At 48.6% G+C, this 22364-nt stretch overlaps 1 protein-coding gene across 2 annotated transcripts in view; it reads left to right on the top strand.

Moving 5' to 3' along the window:
* The first annotated feature begins 1206 nt into the window (after nucleotides 1–1206).
* The window catches only part of TBC1D22B (TBC1 domain family member 22B), a 415975-nt gene continuing 394817 nt past the window's right edge, over nucleotides 1207–22364 (top strand). Inside the window, exons 1-2 of one of the 2 annotated variants that reach the window (XM_063955013.1) lie at nucleotides 1207–1741; nucleotides 1917–1961. In XM_063955013.1, the coding sequence (XP_063811083.1) occupies nucleotides 1689–1741; nucleotides 1917–1961 (98 nt within the window). In that variant the 5' untranslated portion in view covers nucleotides 1207–1688. Of the gene's footprint in view, nucleotides 1742–1916; nucleotides 1962–3044; nucleotides 3300–22364 lie in introns of those variants that run through there. The other variant, XM_063955012.1, reaches the window with a different exon arrangement.

Raw genomic sequence — 22364 nt, 5'->3', positions numbered from 1 at the left:
TTAAGTCCCCCAAAACTTTTAATGTGATCTCTAATACACTTCTCTTCTGTTTTCCTATGTTAGTTTAGCATTTTTAGGGGTACAGGCTGATTTCCCCATTTTCACCTGCACTTTTCACTGCAAGAATTTTCAGGTGAAACCCGTTTGGAATTAAATAGGTTGAAAAACGGAGCGTTTTCGCAGCAATTTTCGGGTGAAAAATTGCCGCGAATTTGCGGATAATTGAATACCCTAGTTAGTGGTCTATTCATGAAGCAGTGAAAAGTGTGGAGCAGTGAGCCAGAGAAGTTGCCCATGGCAACCAATCAGCTGCTACGTATAATTTTATAGAATGCATTTTATTATACCCCTTTTCCACTAGCGTAGCACGGGTCGCAGCCGTGTCATCTGACACTGCTGCGACCCGTGCTACAGCCCCCTGCAGACAGCGCTCACCAACCCGGCAATTGCCGGGTTGGTGACGCGCTAGTGACGGCGCTGGGAGATCACATGATCTCCCAACGCCGCCCTCCCTATGCACTGTGAATGGGAGCCGTGTCACCTCGACACGGCTCCCGTTCACACTAGACAGCTAGCCGGGTTGAACATGTATTCAACCCGGCTAGCTACCAGGGTAGGATTCCCGGATCACTTGATCTGGGAATTTGCCGTGGGACCCGTTTCCACTAGGAAAAAACACGGGTAAATGCGCGCCCCCGTGCATTTACCCGTGTTTAAAAGAGCTAGTGGAAAAGGGGTATAAATGTTACCTCAACACGGACTGGTTGCCATGGGCAACTTCACCACTAGCTCACTTCTCCACACTTTTCACTGCTTCATGAATAGACCCCTTATTGCTAGTGGTTTCGATTTTTGTAGTAAAGTGGGAGGCAAAGACAAGTTCACAAAGCAAGGAAGATAGCAAATGATCCTGTGATAGACTACCGAGCTGAAGAAAGCAAAAAGGAGGCGCCATAAAAGACAGACCATACATTTTCTCTCAGACACTAAATATAAAATCATCATCATCAATATATTTACTAAATAAACCATGTTTAGTGTATGTAGTATTGAAAGGGACAAAGGTTAAAGCACATCCTGCGATCATGGATACTTAGCCCGGGAAAAATCAAACTCATGAAACAAAAACTGCACAATGCAAATCATTGATCGTGAAAGAAATGACGTTATGTGGGCGTTGGTTATTAAAAAGAAACGAGCACTGCCACTAGCAGGCAGCCAGGTACAGCAGGGACGTGCACGCTAACGAGCACGCAGACAGGAGTTCCCCGGATACGATACCCCCGTTTTACTTGTGCACAGAACTATAGTGTACTAGCTCCCTCAGACAGACAGTCACGTTACCCACACTGCCCTACGGAATTGTATACCACACTTCGCATACACAAGAGTGCTATGGTTCTCTGTCTCGCTTCCGAAGAGATACTACACGAAGTATGCTCCGATGTAGAAGTAATCCACGGTCTGGCCGGCAGCGCAGACAGGAACTGTAAAGACAGTTCGGCCTCTTCTGCCCATGCAGGCAACTCCCAGCTCTCTGAGGTGACCCCGCACGATCGCTCACGCTGATTGGCTGGAGGTGGAAGGCTCTGCTCAGTTAACCAGTGGACTCAGTGGAGGAGCGCTGCTGCTGCGGGGGAAGCGGATGAGAGCGGCGCATAGCAGGGGGATCTGTCTTGGCCAGCGGGATGTCAGAGAATAGCCGGCAGTTCTGGAAGAGAAGTTCAAAACTACCGGGCAGGTCAGTTGGCAGGAACAGTAAAAAATGCCTGGAAGAGAAAAGGTTAAATTGCCCCCCAGCTGCCGGCTCCTGCTAGTTCCCCCAGGAGGAGCACAGTGTGTGTATACATAGAGTAATGATACCTTGGTTTACAGAAAGCAGAGAGCCTGATGTGTTGTTGTTTGTGTCTTCTCAGCATACAGCCCGTATATGGTGCCCAGCAGCCGCCACTTGATAAGAGGTAAGAGCAGACAAATGTACAGGCCTTGTATACAAACACTAGTGCAATATTATATTTCCAGGGTGTATAATGGGAGCTAGACTATAGTTTGGGGCTCTCTTTATGTATATAAAATAAGCCTTGATTGTAGTTAGAGTAGTTTAAGCACTTCTAATTAATTTGGCTTGTGTTCCACATGTACTTATATTTAGTAGTGGCTCTAGAAAATGTTCTAAAGAATACCAAGTTGCTTTAGGCTGTCCTATCTGTGGAGAGTGGACGCTGGTAATGATGGTGCTTAAGTCAAGATGAAATGCTAGCTGTTTGTTGTTGTTGTTTTGTTTTTTCATACTATTCATGGACCCTGCATTTCACAAAGCTGGATGGTTAAGTAGCACAGTCTCGGTGACCCTTCAGCTGAGAGGCAGGGGGCTGTTTGTCTCTTAGATCAGAGGTTCCCAAACTGTGTGACGTGTCTCCCTGGGGTGCCTCGGGACACATGCAGGGGTGCCCTGGGTTGGTGGTCCAGGACCAATTCAAATTATTCATGGTGAATATAATAGGCAAAACCAGTGCTGGTGGCTGCCAGTCATAAAATATGTGGCCAAACAGAAGCAAATCTTGTCCCTCACCACACAACTGACCCTAAGGATGACATATAAACGCGATCTACTTAATGTAATATTTCTTTCTAAATTTCTCAATAAGACCTTTTTGGCCTAGGGGTGCCGTGAAAAAAATTCTGATATTCTAGGGTACCGTGATTCAAAAAAGTTTGGAAACCCCTGTCTTAGATCCTGCACATCAGATATAGATTCTATGGATACTGTGGTACATAAAGGCTGGTGAGAGGCAGGGATCACTAGCTCGCATATAAAGTGGGGTTCTGTAACTCAGTAAAATGTAAATAATAAATATTGTGTTTCTGCTGTGGGGTACACTGGGCTCCACAAGGATAGACATTGGGGTGTAGAGTAGGATCTTGATCCGAAGCACCAAAGGCTCAAAAGCTTTGACCTTCTTCCCAAGATGCATAGCGCCGCCTCCTATATCACCCCGCCTCCGTGCACAGGAGCTCAGTTTGTAGTTGGTGCTTGCAGTGCAAGCATGTAACAGGAAGAGCTGCTCACAGCAGCTCTAGAAAAGCTTTTTCTGAGGAAAAAGAAGACTACAAGGGCTGCAGCAGAAGCACAGATTGTGCTGGATGTCAGTAGACATTGCCTGCTGCAGCTCCATCTCTCCCCCAGCGGCGCTGTACACTCCCGAGCCCTGGTTGCCGGGTACCTACAGCGGAGGCTCCGGTTTTCTTCACACACGGCTGGGGCTTTCCAGGATCGCGTGGCCGCGCTTCGGGAGGTGGTAAGCCGGTCCCTTTATCGCAATCCGGCGCGGTCAGTGGGAGGCGGGCTGCGCGTGCTGGCGGTGGACACTGTGGCAGTACAGGCGATCCCACTAGATCACCAGGGCATGGGCGCAGGTCAGATTTTCTCTCTAAACAAATTCTTATATCGCCTACAGTACCCGGTGGTTTTGCCAGCAGAGGGGATAAAGCTTAGACCTGAAGCACCTCCCCCAGCCCCAGGGTGCCATTTCTAGCAAGTGTTCCTGCCCTGGAGCTGCATATCTGTCTCTCCCTCACTCCCTGTCAGTGTCTGCGGCGCCATTATCCCTCAGTTCACTGTTCTTGGGACTGCTTGGGCAAATCCTCCTATGTAGAGCCGCCTGGTTGTCAGCGCTGTGACTTTACATGACACTTAAGTATTCTACCTGCCTTTTTAGACAGTGATAGTTAAGAAAGAGTGCACTTAGTCAGGGTTTTATAGTACAATTACCCTGTGATATACATCCAGTTCTTACTGTGTACTGTTATATCTATTGTTATATAGCTGTGTAAGCTAGTCCAGTGCAGTATTATTGTTAGTCACAGTTTGTACAATGCAGAGGTTATTACTATCTGTGTGTGCATTTGATAGCTGAGTGGTGTCCATTTCGTGTCTTTCACTCAACCTACTATCCCTATATTCCATAACCTGAGGGGGCTTGGTGGGTCAGGTGTTATCTAATATAGGATTTTCACAAAGATATACTGTATTACGTATTTTTCTCTGTGATTTAGTCACCATATCTCTCCTTTATCTCTGCTACTGCTGACTACACTGCGCAGGGGTTTGGGTTTAGAGGTATAGTGCTGCTGATAATTGTACTGTGTTAACCTCATACTGCAAGTTATATTATGTCTGGTTCTGGGGCTGAACACACTGCCGGTGTTGCTGACGCCACGGGGCCATATGAGGAGAATATAGCAGCTGTGGGCTCTGGTTCTGGCGGCTCCTTGCCCCCCAGTGGGACTGTGGCAACGGAGGCACATACTGACCCACCGTGGGCTGCTTTTTCCACGCTTCTGCATACGCTAGTTCATAAACCAACTCCCCCTATGGGACCCTCAATGCCGGTACAACCGTATGTGGTCCCTGCAGCTAACCCGCCGTGGGCGGACGATTTATCTGCTCAATTAAAGAAGTTGAACCAGTCCTTGACTATTAAAAAGTCTGACCAACGCTCGCCTAAGTCCAAGAGGTCCCCTAAGCGAGCGCTTATCTCCTCACAATCCTCGTCTGATGAAGACGGCACATATACTGACCCCTCAGGTTCTGACTCGGATACGGCTGATGGGGAGGGTAGTTCACATGTGGATGTTCCTGATCTTTTGGAGGCTATTAAGTTAATTCTGCAGATTACGGATGATCCCGAGCCATCCGTCCCTCCTAAGAAACCAGATAGGTTCAAGCGTCAGTAGGTGGTTAAGCAAGTTTTACCTCACTCTGACCACCTAGTGGATATACGTCAGGAACCCTGGGAAAACCCGGGTACGAAGTTTGTGCCTAAAAAGAAGATGCTGGCTCGCTATCCCCTCGCGCCAGAGCTGTCTAAAAATTGGGAAACACCTCCTCCAGTGGACTCGCATGTGTCTAGGATGGTGGTTTCCTCAGCTCTACCTGTCACTACCGTCACGTCCCTAAAAGAGCCTACGGATAAACGCGTGCAGGGTTGTCTGAAAGTGATTTACACCCTCACGGGTGCTGCACAAAGGCCCACTATTGCAGCTACATGGGCTGCAGAGGCTATTGAAACATGGGCCTTGGAGTTAGATGCTGAAATCTCCTCTGACCATGCTAGACAATGCTTGTCATATATTGTCACAGCTTCTCGATATATTAAAGAGGCGGCTTCTGATGCCGGTATCCTAGCAGCCAAGGCCTCTACTACGTCAGTCCTGGCTCGCCGGATATTGTGGCTGAGTTCCTGGTTTGTGGATCTGGACTCTAGAAAAACCCTGGAGGTACTCCCATTCAAGGGAGATATTCTGTTTGGGGAATACTTAAATAAGATTGTGGCTGACTTGGCTACTGCCAAAACTGCCTGTCTGCCTAATACCGCTCCTTCTGTGTCGAAGACTAAAGGTACGTCCTTCAGGTAAAGCAAAAAGTCAGGCGTACCATAAGCAGGCCCGCACTTCCAAACCTGGTAAGCCGAAGCCCAAAAGAGCCTGGGCTGCCCGTCAGCCAGCTTCCAAGACCGATAAGCCTGCTGCATGATGGGGCGGGCCTCCCCCTGGGGGATCCCAGGGTGGGGGGCCGGCTTCTAGGGTATACCCAGGAATGGTTGAAGACCACTTCAGATGCCTGGGTACGGGAAGTCGTCACTCGAGGTTCGCCATAGCCTTCAAAAACCGACCCCCTCATCAATTTTGCCAGACAGACATCCCTTTGGACCAGGCAAAGGCAAAAACTCTTCACTCGGTGGTACAGACCCTCCTGGATACAGGAGTCGTAGTACAGGTGCCTCTTACTCAGAGGGGCCGGGGGTACTATTCTCCGCTGTTTCTAGTTCCGAAACCGAATGGGTCCTCCCGGCCCATTCTCAACCTCAAGGCATTGAACAGGTTTGTGAAGATTTCCAAGTTCCGTATGGAAACCCTTCGCTCTATAGTTCTGGCCTTGGTTCCTGGGGAATACATGGTCTCCCTGGACATACATCCGCTTACCTGCATATTCCTATAGCAGTGTCACATCAACAATACCTGAGGTTTGCTATTGGCAACATCCATTACCAGTTTCGGGCATTACCTTTTGGTTTAACAACGGCTCCGCGAGTCTTCACCAAAGTTATGGCGGTGAAGACGGTGGTACTCCGCCGTCAAGGGGTCAGGATACTGCTGTATCTGGACGACTTGTTAATCTTGGCAAATTTCCCAGATCTTCTCCTACGTCATCTGGATATGACGGTCCGGTTTCTACAAGTTCACGGGTGGCTCATCAACTGGAAGAAATCCTCCCTGGTCCCTGCTCAGAGCATGGTGCACCTGGGAGCGCTATTGGACACTCACAACCAGAGGTTGTTCTTGTCTCAGGAGAAAGTCCTGAAGCTTCAGGACAGGATTCGTTGCTTCCTTTCTCGTCCGCAAGTGTCGATACATTCGGCAATGCAGGTGCTGGGCCTCATGGTCTCAGCATTCGACATGGTGGAGTATGCTCAATTCCATTCTCGCCCCCTCCAGAGGCTGATTCTAGCCAAGTGGGACGGCCTGCCTCACCGGATCAGATCTCGCATGATCTTATTGACTCCGGAGGTCCGTCTGTCGCTGCTTTGGTGGCTTCGGGACCAACCATTGTGCAGGGGTCGTCCCTTCTAGATATCCAACTGGGTCCTGTTGACGACAGATGCCAGTCTAAGAGGTTGGGGCGCGGTGCTGGAGCAGCACTCCCTTCAGGGTCGGTGGACCAAGGAGGAATCTCTCCTCTCGATCAACATTCTGAAATTGTGGGCGGTCTTCAATGTGTTGAACCTGGCCCAGCATTTAATTCAGAACCGTCCTGTTCAAGTACAGTCGGACAACGCCACCACAGTGGCTCACAGAAATCATCAAGGCGGCACTCTAAGCCGTTTGGCAATGATGGAAGTCTCATGGATTCTACGTTGGGTGGAACGCCGTCTACCGGCCATATCGGCAATCTTTATTCCGGGAGTCCTGAATTGGGAAGCGGACTTTCTCAGTCATCAGGACGTGCATGCCGGCGAGTGGGGCCTCCATTCAGAAGTGTTTCAACTCCTCGTGGAAAAGTGGGGTCTTCCAGATGTGGATCTGATGGAGTCTCGACACAATCACAAGGCTCCGATCTTCGGAGCAAGGACAAGGGATCCTCAAGCAGCATTCGTGGATGCGCTAGCGGTGCCGTGGAGGTTCCGGCTGCCGTACGTGTTCCCTCCGGTGTCACTTCCGCCCAGGGTAATTCGGAAGTTCAAGCAAGAAAAAGGAAATCTGCTTCTCATAGCTCTGGCGTGGCCCAGACGGCACTGTTCTCAGACCTGCAGGGCCTGTTGTCAGAGCGTCCAATTATAGTTCCACAACGCCCAGACCTCCTCGTTCAGGGCCCCTGTGTCTACCAGGACCTAGCCCGACTGTCTTTGACGGCGTGGCTCTTGAAGCTTCCGTCTTGAGGGCTAAGGGTTTTTCTGAAGAGGTCATTAAAACTATGTTGCGGGCCCGGAAACCGGCTTCTGCTCTGATTTACCATAGGGTCTGGCATTTCTACTTTGTTTGGTGCGCATCTAACAATTATGACGCTTCCAAGTTTAGTACAGCCAAGCTTTTGGCTTTTCTGCAGCAAGTCCTAGAGTTAGGCCTGCGTCTGGCCTCCCTCAAGGTTCTTATTTCTGCCTTGTCGGTGTGGTTTCAAAGAAAAATTGCGACTTTGCCTGATGTTCATACTTTCACTCAGGGTGTGTTGCGTATCCAACCTCCCTATGTCCTGCCTGTGGGTCCTTGGGACTTGTCGGTGGTTTTGGAGGCGTTGCAGGAACCTCCATTTGAACCCTTTTGGTTCAGCTGACCTTAAGTGGCTTTCCTTTAAGGTGGTGTTCTTGCTGGCTATTGCCTCTGCTAGAAGAGTGTTGGATCTGGGTGCCTTGTCTTGTAGTTCCCCATATCTGATTTTTCACCGTTCTTAGGACTCGTCCCGGATATTTACCTAAGGTGGTTTCTTCGTTCCACCTTAATCAGAAAATTGTGGTTCCGGCCTTTGTCTCTCCTGATTTGTTTCCCACAGAGCGGTCTTTGCATGTGGTACGGGCTTTCCGTATCTATGTGAAGAGAACTGCTTCTGTTAGGAAATCTGATTCTCTCTTTATTCTGTTTGGATTTCACAAACGGGGCTGGCCTGCTCACAAGCAGACTTTGGCCAGATGGATTAGAATGGTGATTGCACATGCTTATGTGAGGGCTGGTCTGTCAGCTCCTGCTCACATTACAGCCCATTCTACTCGGTCTATTGGACCTTCTTGGGCGGCCCGCCGTGGTGCGACCCTTGAACAATTGTGCATGGCGGCTACATGGTCCTCAGTGAACACGTTCATTAGGTTATATGCCTTCGATACCGCCTCTTCCCAGGATGCTTCCTTTGGACGCCGGGTTCTTGTGCCCGCTACTGTGCGTCCCCTCCCATAAGGAACTGCTTTAGGACATCCCCAGTGTCTATCCTTGTGTAGCCCAGTGTACCCCGCAGCAGAAAACGAGTTTTATGGTAAGAACTTACCTTTGTTAAAACTCTTTCTGCGAGGTACCCTGGGCTCCACAAGGTGCCCACCCTGACGCACTTAGCTTCTTTGTGTTGGTATGGCATTAGCCGCTGACACTTCTCCTGTCGGGAGAGTGTGGTGTTTGTGGCAACTGGCAGTTGTCGTCTCTTTTACTTGCTACTGCATTGGGCTGGTTAACAAAACTGAGCTCCTGTGCACGGAGGTGAGGTGATATAGGAGGCGGCGCTATGCATCTTGGGAAGAAGGTTAAAAGCTTTTGAGCCTGTTGGTGCTTCGGATCAAGATCCTACTCTACACCCCAATGTCTATCCTTGTGGAGCCCAGTGTACCTCGCAGAAAGAGTTTTAACAAAGGTAAGTTCTTACCATAAAACTCGTTTTTGAGTGAGTATTTTCCCAGAAAAGGGAAAATGCAAGTGGGAGTTGAAAAATTATCTTTTATTAATAAAAAAAGAAAAAGAAAAAGGTGTGGCGTGGTAGTTACTAATTTTTGCTTTCATCAGAACAACTGTACTTATTTCATTAGACTATATTACTTTGTTTGCCTTAGTAAAGAAAAAACTGTCAACAAGTTTTTTTGTTTATGTTCTGCTCATTGAGTACAAAACAATTATTGGTTAGTTTAATTTTTTTATTTAATTCAGTATATGTATATGTAAGATCTATGGAAAAATGCTATTATTTCATTAAAGGAGAAATCTTGCTGAGCTGCAGAACAGGGCACTTACAGTAAGTCGGAGAATACCCGTTCTCGTGACTAAACACCTGGCTTTATGCGCGAGTACCTGCATTCTCCAAGATAACAGAGCATTAAATTGAATAGCTCCAGGACCTCCTTCCCGGTGCCATTGACATTGCGCTGAATTAAATTGACCCCTATGAGGGCAATTAGCAGGGATGTAGCTCCTGGTTTAAGTGCCCAGAGTTATTAACTTGCTTGTGTGGTAAACCTGTGGCTAGTGGATTTCTGCATACACCTTCCTGAGGGCAAGAGCGGAAACCCACTTTCTTGTTGTGGCAACAACATTGTGCCCAGCACTTAACCCTGGAGATGCAGTTTACTAAGCCCCAGGCATTAGTTACGGTAAGATGCTTCTTAGTTTTTATTCTAACACCCTGCACCTTTTAATACCTGTGCAGTTCCTCTTTCCTGCCCGGGGTGTCGCTTCGGGATGTTTGTATCTCAGCACTGAGATACAGGCCAGACTGTGCTACAAGCACCAAAGCAGAGAGCGAAAACCGGGGCAGGAAAGAGGAACTGCACAGGTTTTGAAATGTGCATGGTGTTATAATGAACACTACATCTCCCGGGTTAACTAGCAAGCATGTTGGATGCAGTCAACTGAATCGCGCCGGTTGGGGGGGGTGGGCTTATGGTAAAGCACCACTGGGGGGGGGGGGGGGGTTGGGTAATGTTTGGCTGCCGAGAGGGGTAGAGGAGAGGGGATAGCATACTTGCCTCACCCCTGTTGCGATTTTAAACAATGGGGAGCCTGTATCGGTATTGTGACTGCCAGCACCCCGTCTGCTGGTCACACATACCAAACCCGCCTAGTTGCTGCTATAACAGCCTTCACACTGCAGGCTGTGGCTTTCAATAGGAAGTTGGAAAATGACTGTAATTGCATGTGTTAACATTAGGCTTTCTTTTTGCTGTAACCAAATAGCCCAGGTCAACCCATGAAATACATCTCCAGGCCATTTTTCATCCTCCATTAAACGTTAACGTTGACAGTACGCAATCGTGTAGTAAGTCTTTTTTTTTTTTTTTTTAAATTTATTTATTTTTATTTTTTTCCCTTTTTGCCCCTTGCCAAACCCTGATTTGTTTATCAGGCTGCCAGACAGTTAAACGTGACTCGTCATTCCAGAGGACGTTTCCACTGCTTCAGAGTCTACTGGATTTGTGCTTTACACACCTACAGTTGATGTGTGGGATAGTGCATAATGGTCTAAGGCTGGTGTGCAGCTGTTCCACCATGGAAAGCCAATCCTAGAAGCTTGGTGTCCGGTCTATAGATCTACGCTAAAAATGTTTCCAGTCAATAGATAAACAATAAATGGTCGACATGACAATGGTTGACACGCATATGGTCGACACCTTTTTAAAAAAAAATATATATATATTTTCAGCTTTTCCATACTTTGACTACAACTGGGAATAGTAACCTGTGCCGAACACAGCGGTAGCAAAGCGAGGCACTTTGCCCGAAGCTCTCAAGCCATGTGAGGGGATGCGGTGCACTAATTGGGCTTGTTTGTGGCAGAAAAGTGACAAAACATCCCCCCAAAAAATTATGTCTACTCTTTTATTTGGTGTCGACCATTCCCATGTCGATCTTTGGACCCTGTCAACCTTTTCTACTGTCTGTTTATTCCATGTCAGCCTTTTCACCCTGACGACTTAATGCATGTCGACCATTAGTGGTCTACCTATTGACTGTGGACCTTTTTTAGTGTAAATCTAATAATCCACACCCTAGAAACTCCTGGTGAACAATTGATGTTGCTTCCAGATGCAATTTGGAGCTTTGTAGCAAATATTGTCACTGAGGAAAGATGTGTACGTGCTTCATTACTTTCTAATCCTGTTCTGTGTGCTTGTTTGGCCTATTAGTGAGCTGTTGTTACTCCTAGATGTTTCACTTAACAACAACAACAACAACAGCATTTACTGTTGACCGTGGCAACAGAGCAGATATTTGATTAATTAACTTAAAAAGGTGCTATCCTCACTCTGATACTCACTAAACTGTTTTTGGTATGACCTATTCTACTGCTAATGTTTGACTAGTGAGCTGTATGCATAATTACAGATGTGTCCACTTGCATCTAGCCTCCCTGCTCATTAAACAGCACTTCTGGGTCACGCCATGCTGTGGTGTGGCTCAGTAGCGCTGAGTGTCTATACATGCAACTTTTTCCATTGAAATGCATCTAATTTGAAAGTTATGTGCATCTGCATACGAAATGGTATGTTAGTGTTTTCCTAGAAAACACTGTAACTTACAATTTTGATATGCAGTTGCACACAGAATATAGACATGCCGCATATAGGGGGTAATTCCAAGTTGATGGCAGCAGGAATTTTGTTAGCAGTTGGGCAAAACCATGTGCACTGCAGGGGAGGCAGATATAACATGTGCAGAAAGAGTTAGATTTGGGTGGGTTATTTTATTTCTGTGCAGGGTAAATACTGGCTGCTTTATTTTTACACTGCAAATTAGATTGCAGATGAACACACCACACCCAAATCTAACTCTCTCTGCACATGTTAAATCAGCCTCCCCTGCAGTGCACATGGTTTTGCCCAACTGCTAACAAAATTCCTGCTGCGATCAACTTGGAATTACCCCCATAGTTTTAATCAGCAGAGTATGCTTGCGGATCCTATTCGCATAGTGATGCGAATAAGACTCCTTTCCAGCAAAATGACACCCGGGCCTAACGGAGTTGCATGGGACCTGTCAGCTCACTCACGCCATGCATCTCTCGCTACGTGTTGAGGAAAGATGTATAGGACACATCTGTATATGCACCTGCTAGCAATGGACGTGGCTGAGATGGCCAAACATTAACTAAGAGGGGTTTCCACATACATTGGGCAATGTAGTATATGAACCAGCATATTCCGTCCCACTTCAGAAAAGGAAGTCCACTCCCTCATCTTATCCTCCCCCATCCCCCCTCCACCTGCCCCCGGGAGCCCCTTCCTTCCCGTCTTCTTCGCTCCCTCTCCCCCACTGCCTGCTCCCACCTTGATCACCTCTTTAACCTGTCCCTCTCTACCGGCATCTTCCCCTCGTCATTCAAACATGCTCTGGTCTCGCCTATTCTCAAAAAACCTAACCTCGACCCCTCATCACCCACTAACTACCGCCCCATCTCTCTTCTCCCTTTCGCCTCTAAATTACTTGGACGACTGGTCTACAGCCGTCTCACAAGCCACCTCTCTGACAACTCCATCCTCGATCCACTACAATCTGGCTTTCGCCCACTCCACTCAACTGAGACTGCCCTGGTGAAAGTCACCAATGACCTGCTTTCGGCCAAATCCAGGGGCCACTTCTCTCTGCTCATCCTTCTGGACCTCTCTGCTGCCTTTGACACCGTAGATCATCCTCTCCTCCTGCGCACACTCCAAAACGCTGGCCTCTCTAGCACTGTCCTTGACTGGTTTTCTTCTTACCTCACTAACCGCTCCTTCTCTGTGTCTGCCTCCAGCACCACCTCACACCCTTCCATCCTTCCTGTTGGTGTCCCTCAGGGTTCTGTCCTCGGACCCCTTCTGTTCTCCCTGTACACCTCTTTCCTGGGTGCGCTCATTAACTCCTTTGGCCTTCAATACCACCTCTATGCTGATGACGCACAACTCTACCTCCCCTCTCCTGATCTGTCCCCCTCTGTCCTCTCCCAGGTTTCCAGCTGCCTCTCTGCAATCTTCTCCTGGATATCTGAGCGCTCTCTGAAGCTCAACATGGACAAAACTGAACTCATCATCTCCCCCCCCCCCCCCCCCCCATCCAGAGCAACACCCCCCAACCAATATCTCTATCATTGTTGATAACACCACCATCTCCCCCGATCCCCAACTCCGCTGCTTGGGTGTCACTCTTGACTCTTCCCTCTCCTTTGCACCCCACATCCGAGCTCTGGCACAATCCTGTCGTTTCCAGCTACGCAACATTGCTCGTATCAGGCCATATCTCTCCCAGAGTGCAACTAAACTCATCATCCACTCACTGGTCATCTCACGACTTGACTACTGCAATGTTCTCCTCACTGGCCTCGCTTGCTCCCATCTTGCGCCCCTCCAATCTGTCCTAAACTCTGCAGCTAGGTTTATTTTCCTCTCCCGCCGCACCACATCTGCCGCTCCCCTTCACCAAAATCTACACTGGCTCCCATTCCCCTACAGAATCCTCTTCAAACTCCTCACCCTCACATACAAGGCCATCTCTAATTCCACTGCTCCATACGTCTCCAACCTCCTCTCCCTTTTTACTCCCTCCCGCCCCCTACGGTCGACCAATGACCGTCACCTCTCCACCGCCCTGGTCACTGCTTCCCATGCTCGTGTTCAAGACTATGCCTGTGCTGCACCCCTTCAGTGGAACGCACTCCCCCGCTCCATTAGACTCTCCCCGACCTTGCAAAGCTTCAAACGGCCACTAAAAACCCACCTATTCATCAAAGCATACCCTCCCGATGCATAACCCAATTCTGAAGCCGCGCCTCCACCCCCCTGCCTCATGCCGTGAACATCTCGGCTTTGCTTGCATACTGCCATCAGGCTAACTCCCGCTTGCCTGCACCTCTTGTCATCTGCCTGTCGCCCCTCCCCACTAGATTGTCAGCTCTTCAGAGCAGGGCCCTCTTTCCTCTTGTTATCTAAGCCCTCGTCTCGACACATTTCATTTGCAGCTCTCCCCTACTCAAAGACCATCTTTACCCTGCTAGTAAAGGCTCATCTCCATCTATGGCCACCAGCCTCTAGTAGTACGATGATCAGTCCCTCAATACTTACATCTTAGCTGTATTATGTCTTGAGAATGTGTGGTGCTCTGTTACCTGTACTGTATTTCTGTTATTTATTTACTGTAATGCTATGTTTTGTCTCCCTGTACTGTCCTTTGTACGGCGCTGCGAAACACATGTGGCGCCTTAGAAATAAAATGTAATAAGAATAATTAAGGCAGCGGGAGCCTGCTGGTTTTCTAATCATGTACGGTTTATATTTTAACAATATTTTTTTTTTTTTTTCCTTTTATGAAGTATCAGGCAATTCTACCTCTTTCCATTAGCATGATTGTTAATAGAGGTCCTCAAATTAAACATTTCACTTTTTACTTGTTTGTCTTTTTCTTATGATGCTGTTGTTTTAAAAATATTATTCATGTCTATAGGCAAGGAGATGCTTTGAATTAGGTTAGAGCATGCTCGCATGTGTGAGTTCTCTACATGGCCAAAATCATAATTTCTCTAACGTCCCAAGTGGATGCTGGGGACTCCGTAAGGACCATGGGGATTAGCGGCTCCGCAGGAGACTGGGCACAACTAAAGAAAGCTTTAGGACTACCTGGTGTGCACTGGCTCCTCCCACTAAGACCCTCCTCCAGACCTCAGTTAGATTCTTGTGCCCAGCTGAGCTGGTTGCACACTAGGGGCTCTCCTGAGCACCTAGAAAGAAAGTATATTTTAGGTTTTTTATTTTCAGTGAGATCTGCTGGCAACAGACTCACTGCAGCGAGGGACTAAGGGGAGAAGAAGCGAACCTACCTAACAGGTGGTAGTTTGGGCTTCTTAGGCTACTGGACACCATTAGCTCCAGAGGGATCGACCGCAGGACCCGACCTTGGTGTTCGTTCCCGGAGCCGCGCCGCCGTCCCCCTTACAGAGCCAGAAGCACCAAGAAGGTCCGGAAAATCGGCGGCAGAAGACTTCGGTCTTCACCAAGGTAGCGCACAGCACTGCAGCTGTGCGCCATTGCTCCTCATGTACACCTCACACTTCGGTCACTGATGGGTGCAGGGCGCTGGGGGGGGGCGCCCTGAGGGCAATAGATAACACCTTGGCTGGCAAATATACATCATATATAGTCCTAGAGGCTATATAGATGTAAAATTACCCCTGCCAGTATTACAGAAAAAGCGAGAGAAAGTCCGCCGAAAAGGGGGCGGGGCTTCTCCCTCAGCACACTGGTGCCATTTTCTCTTCACAGTGCAGCTGGAAGACAGCTCCCCAGGCTCTCCCCTGTAGTTTTCAGGCTCAAAGGGTTAAAAAGAGAGGGGGGGCACTAAATTTAGGCGCAATATATGTATACAAGAAGCTATTTGGGGAAAAATCACTCAGTTATAGTGTTAATCCCTGCATTATATAGCGCTCTGGTGTGTGCTGGCATACTCTCTCTCGGTCTCCCCAAAGGACTTTGTGGGGTCCTGTCCTCAGTCAGAGCATTCCCTGTGTGTGTGCGGTGTGTCGGTACGGCTGTGTCGACATGTTGGATGAGGAAGGTTACGTGGAGGCGGAGCAGAGGCCGATAAATGGGATGTCGCCCCCTATGGGGCCGACACCAGAGTGGATGGATAGGTGGAAGGTATTAACAGACAGTGTCAACTCCTTACATAAAAGGCTGGATGACGTTACAGCTGTGGGACAGCCGGCTTCTCAGCCTGCGCCTGCCCAGGCGTCTCAAAGGCCATCAGGGGCTCAAACAACGCCCGTTACCTCAGATGGCAGACACAGATGTCGACACGGAGTCTGACTCCAGTGTCGACAAGGTTGAGACATATACACAATCCACTAGGAACATCCGTTACATGATCTCGGCAATGAAAAATGTGTTACGCATTTTCTGACATGAACCCAAGTACCACATAAAAGGGGTTTTATTTTTGGGGAGAAAAAGCAGCCAGTGTTTTGTTCCCCCATCAAATGAATGAAGTGTGTAAAGAAGCGTGGTTTCCCCCGATAAAAAACTGGTAATTTCTAAAAAGTTACTGATGGCGTACCCTTTCCCGCCAGAGGATAGGTCACTTTGGGAGATATCCCTTAGGGTGGATAAGGCGCTCACACGTTTGTCAAAAGGTGGCACTGTCGTCTTAGGATACGGCCACCTTGAAGGAACCTGCTGATTAAAAGCAGGAGGCGATCCTGAAGTCTGTATTTACACAGTTATATACTGAAACCTGCAATTGCCTCAGCATAAATAGTGCTGCTGCAGCGTGGTCTGATACCCTGTCAGATAATATTAATACGCTAAGACAGGGATAATATTTTGCTAACATTGAGCATATTTAAGACGTTGTCTTATATATAAAGGATGCACGGCTGGCATCCAGAATTAATGCAATGTCCATTCTGCCAGGAGGGTATTAGAAACCCGGCAGTGGACAGGTGATGCTGCATTTAAAAGGCACATGGAGATTCTGCCTTATAAGGGTGAGGAATTGTTTGGGGATGGTCTCTGGGACCTCGTATCCACAGCAACAGCTGGGAAGAAATTTTTTTACCTCAGGTTTCCTCACAAAAGCCTAAAAAAGCACCGTATTTTCAGGTACAGTCCTTTCGGCTTCAGAAAAGCAAGCGGGTCAAAGGCGCTTCCTTTCTGCACAGAGACAAGGGAAGAAGGAAAAAGCTGCACCAGTCAGCCAGTTCCAGGATCAAATATCTTCCCTCGCTTCCTCTGAGTCCACCGCATGACGCTGGGGCTCCACAGGTGGAGACAGGTGCGGTGGGGGCGCATCTCGGGAACTGCAGGGACCAGTGGGCTTGCCCACAGGTGGATCCCTAGGTTCTGCAAGAAGTATCACAGGGATACAGGCTGGAGTTCGAGACGACTCCCCCTCGCCTTTGCCTGCTGCCCTCGTAGAAAGGTAGTATTGGCGGCAATTCACAGGCTGTACTTCCAGCAGGTGAAATCAAGGTACCCCTCCTTCAACAAGGCCGGGGTTACTATTCCAAAATGTTGTGAGACCCATTCTAAAATTGAAATCCTTGAACACTTATATACGAAGGTTCAAGTTCAAAATGGAATCGCTCAGGGCGATTATTGCAAGCCTGGAAAATTTCAGGGTATCACTGGACATCAAGGATACTTACCTGCATGTCCCTATTTACCCTCTTCACCAGGTGTACCTCAAAATTGTGGTACAGGATTGTCATTACCAATTCCAGACGTTGCCGTTGGTCTGTCCCCGGCACCGAGGGTATTTACCAAGGTAATGGCCGAAGTACTTATCCCGTACTTGGACGATCTCCTTATAAAGGCGAGGTCCAGGGAGCAGTTGTTCGTCGGAGTAGCACTATCTCGAAGTGCTACAACAGCACGGCTGGATTCTGAATATTCCAAAGTCGCAGCTGGTTCCTACGACGCGTCTACTGTTCCTGGGTATGGTTCTGGACACAGAACAGGATAAAAAGGGTTTCTCCCGGAGGAGAAGTCCAAGGAGTTGGCGTCTCTAGACGGAGACCTCCTAATACAAATACAGGTGTCGGTGCATCTATGCACGCGAGCCTTGGGAAAGATGGTAGCTTCTTACGAAGAATTTCCATTCGCCAAGTCCGAGGCAAGGATCTTCCAGTGGGATCTGTCGGACAAGTGGTCCGGGTCGCATCCTCAGATGCATCGGCGGATAACCCTGTCTCCATGGGCCAGGGTGTCGCTGTGGTGGTGACTGCAGAGTGCTCATCTTCTAGGGGGCCGCAGATTCGGCATACAGGACTGGGTCCTGGTGACCACGGATGCCAGCCTTCAAGGCTGGGGGGCAGTCACACAGGGAAGAAACTTCCAAGGCCTATGGAAAAGTCAGGAGACTTCCCTACACATAAATGTTCTGGAACTATGGGCCATTTACAATGCCCTAAGTCAGGCTAGACCCCTGCTTCAACACCGGCCGGTGCTGATCCAGTCAGACAACATCACGGCGGTCGCTCATGTAAACCGACAGGGCGGCACAAGAAGCAGGATGGCGATGGCAGAAGCCACAAGGATACTCCGATGGGCGGAAAATCATGTGTTAGCACTGTCAGCAGTGTTCATTCCCGGAGTGGACAACTGAGAAGCAGACTTTCTCAGCAGACACGACCTCCACCCGGGAGAGTGGGGACTTCATCCAGAAGTCTTCCCAATGATTGCACACCGTGGGGAAAGGCCACAGGTGGACAGGATGGCGTCCCGCCTCAACAAAAAGCTACAAAGATATTGCGCCAGGTCAAGGGACCCTCAGGCGATAGCTGTAGACGCTCTGGTAACACCGTGGGTGTACCAGTCGGTGTATGTGTTCCCTTCTCTGTCTCTCATACCCAGGGTGATGAGAATAATAAGGAGAGGAGTAAGAACTATACTCATTGTTCCGGGTGGCCAAGAAGAGCTTGGTACCCAGAACTCCAAGAAATGATCTCAGAGGACCCATGGCCTCTGCCGCTCAGACAGAACCTGCTGCAGCAGGGGGCCTGTCTGTTCCAAGACGTACCGCGGCTGCGTTTGACGGCATGGCGGTTGAACGCCGGATCCTGAAGGAAAAGGGCATTCCGGAGGAAGTTATCCCTACGCTATTTAAAGCTAGGAAAGAAGTGAACGCAAACCATTATCACCGCATATGGCGGAAATATGTTGCGTGCTGTGAGGCCAGTAAGGCCCCAAAGGAGGAATTGCAGCTAGGTCGATTTCTGCACTTCCTACAAGCCAGAGGTGACTATGGGCCTAAAATTGGGTTCCATTAAGGTCCAGATTTCGTCTCTATCGATTTTCTTCCAAAATTGAACTGGCTTCACTGCCTGAAGTTCAGACTTTTGTTAAGGGAGTGCTGCATAGTCAGCCCCCGTTTGTGCCTCCAGTGGCACCGTGGGATCTCAACGTAGTGTTGGATTTCCTGAAGTCGCATTGAGTTGAGCCACTTAAATCCGTGGAGCTACAATACCTCACGTGGAAAGTGGTCATGCAGTGGACCTAGGCGTCGGCCAGGCGTGTATCGGAATTGGCGGCTTTGTCAAAAGCCCTTATCTGTATTTTATATGGATAAGGCGGAATTGAGGACTCGTTCCCAATTCCTTCCTAAGGTGGTAGCAGTTTTTCATGTGAACCAACCTATTGTGGTGCCTGCGGCTACTTGGGACTTGGAGGATTCCAAGTTTCTGGACGTAGTCAGGGCCCTGAAAAGTATGTTTCCAGGACGGCTGGAGTCAGGAAAACTGACTCGCTATTTATCCTGTATGCACCCAACAAGCTGGGTGCTCCTGCTTCTAAGCAGACTATTGCTCGCTGGATCTGTAGCACGATTCAACTTGCACATTCTGCGGCTGGACTGCCGCACCCTAAATCTGTGAAAGCCCATTCCACGAGGAAAGTGGGATCTTCTTGGGCGGCTGCCCGAGGGGTCTCGGCTTTACAAATTTGCCGAGCTGTTACTTGGTCGGGTTCAAACACTCTTGCAAGAGTCTACAAGTTTGATACCCTGGCTGAGGAGGACCTAGAGTTTGCTCATTCGGTGCTGCAGAGTCATCCGCACTCTCCCGCCCGTTTGGGAGCTTTGGTATAATCCCCATGGTCCTTACGGAGTCCCCAGCATCCACTTAGGACGTTAGAGAAAATAAGAATTTACTCACCGGTAATTCTATTTCTCGTAGTCCGTAGTGGATGCTGGGCGCCCATCCCAAGTGCGGATTGTCTGCAATACTTGTATATAGTTATTGCCTAACTAAAGGGTTATTGTTGAGCCATCTGTTGAGAGGCTCAGTTGTTATCATACTGTTAACTGGGTACAGTATCACGAGTTATACGGTGTGGCTGGTATGAGTCTTACCCGGGATTCAAAATCCTTCCTATTTGTGTCAGCTCTTCCGGGCACAGTATCCTAACTGAGGTCTGGAGGAGGGTCTTAGTGGGAGGAGCCAGTGCACACCAGGTAGTCCTAAAGCTTTCTTTAGTTGTGCCCAGTCTCCTGCGGAGCCGCTAATCCCCATGGTCCTTACGGAGTCCCCAGCATCCACTACGGACTACGAGAAATAGATTTACCGGTGAGTAAAATCTTATTTTTTTCTTACTTGAAGCTTTGCTCTGGTCAGTTGAAGTACAATAAATTTACTTTTAAAATTTTAAGGGCAGTTCGGCAAAAAGACATCATCGCCGTTGGAAGCTGTTCATCTTCTGGTATTACCAGTAGATGAACGGCGGGGTGAACGGCTTTCCATAGCAAAAACTCAAACAGTTTTAACTATTAAACCTGTATCAATATCAAGCGCACTTTAATATAAATATTCCACAAATCGGTACCTATGAATATATATCGTGCAGCTCCCAATAGAGTTTTCTGCGATACTAAATAATTATACATAGCGTCCTGCTATGGAAAGCCGTTCATCCCTGCTGGACAAGCGGGAAAAGCGCTCAGTGTGTATGCATTGAGCGATTTTCAGCCCAGCGATGTCAGCGCTCATCGCTGGACAAAAACACCCATTGTGTATGCACCTTTACTGTTTATTTAAAACCCTATACGAAGAGAAGGGAAAAAAAACTCCTCTCACTTAACCGTTGCCAGGTCTACACTAAAACCAACTGTTGCAATTACAAATGTGTGACTTATTTCACAGAATCATTGGTGTTTAAAGCCATCCAGATAAGGTGCATCCGCTCTAAAATGCAACATTTGTAAGTGACTAATGTCTTACACACACTGTTATTCTCATTGTTGCTGTGTAACAGTCTAACAGTGGCTATAAAGTGAAAAATGAAGAAAAAAATCAAGTGCAACACTTTCTCTAACGTCCTAATGGATGCTGGGGACTCCATAAGGACCATGGGAATAGACTGGCTCCGCAGGAGACATTGGCACTTTAAGAAAGAGAGAATTTAGATTCTGGTGTGCTCTGGCTCCTCCCTCTATGTCCCTCCTCCAGACCTCAGTTTGAATCTGTGCCCGGACGAGCTGGGTGCTGTTCAATGAGCTCTCCTGAGCTTGCTGAGAGAAAGTATTTTGTTAGGTTTTTTATTTTCAGGGAGCTCTGCTGGCAACAGGCTCCCTGAATCGCGGGACAGAGGGGAGAGAAGCAGCCCTACTCTCTGAAGCTAGGTCCTGCTTCTTAGGACACCATTAGCTCCAGAGGGATCGTACACAGGATCTCACCCTCGTCGTCCGATTCCAGAGCCGCGCCGCTGTCCCCCTCACAGAGCCGGATAACAGAAGCCGGGTGAGTATGAGAAGCAAGAAGACTTCGAAATCAGCGGCAGAAGACTCCGTTCTAAACATGAGGTAACGCACAGCACTGCAGCTGTGCGCCATTGCTCCAAACACACCTCACATACTCCGTTCACTGTAAGGGTGCAGGGCGCAGGGGGGGGCGCCCTGGGCAGCATATGGACCTCTGTTGGCAAAAGTACTCATATATATATATATACAGTTGGGCACTGTATATATGTATGAGCCCCCGCCAAAAAGACCTGTATTTTAGCGGGACAGAAGCCCGCCATCGAGGGGGCGGGGCTTCTCCCTCAGCACTCACCAGCGCCATTTTTTTCTCCACAGCTCCGCTGAGATGAAGCTCCCCAGTCTCTCCCCTGCAGATCACGGTAGAAAAGGGTAAAAGGAGAGGGGGAGGGGGGGCACATAATTAGGCGCTAACAACACAATATACAGCAGCTACTGGGTTAACATTAAGTTACTGTGTTATTCCTGGGTTATATAGCGCTGGGGTGTGTGCTGGCATACTCTCTCTCTGTCTCACCAAAGGGCCTTGTGGGGGAACTGTCTTGAAAAAGGGCATTCCCTGTGTGTGTGGTGTGTCGGTACGCTTGTGTCGACATGTCTGATGAGGAAGGCTATGTGGAAGCAGAGCGGGAGCAAATGAATGTGGTGTCTCTGCCGACGGCACCAACACCTGATTGGATGGATATGTGGAAGGTTTTAAATGATAATGTTAATTCCTTGCATAAAAGGTTTGACAAAGCTGAAGCCTCAGGACAGTCAGGGTCCCAACCCATGCCTGATCCTATGTCGCAGAGGCCGTCAGGGTCTCAGAAGCGCCCACTATCCCAAATTATTTACACTGATACCGACATGGATTCTGACTCCAGTGTCGATTACGATGATGCAAAGTTACAGCCAAAATTGGCTAAATCCATCCGTTATATGATTATAGCTATTAAGGATGTGTTGCACATCGCAGAGGAAACCCCAGTCCCCGACAGGAGGGTTCATATGTATGGGGATAAGAAGCCGCAGGTAACTTTTCCCCCCTCACACGAGCTCAATGAGTTATGCGAAAAGGCTTGGGAATCTCCAGATAAAAAAACTGCAGATTTCCAAAAGGATTCTTATGGCGTATCCTTTCC

The sequence above is a fragment of the Pseudophryne corroboree genome, chromosome 2 (genome assembly GCF_028390025.1).
Source record: "Pseudophryne corroboree isolate aPseCor3 chromosome 2, aPseCor3.hap2, whole genome shotgun sequence".
Classification (NCBI taxonomy): domain Eukaryota; kingdom Metazoa; phylum Chordata; class Amphibia; order Anura; family Myobatrachidae; genus Pseudophryne; species Pseudophryne corroboree.
The sequence above is the reverse complement of the archived record's forward strand: the minus strand, read 5'-3'. Positions and strand labels throughout refer to the sequence as shown.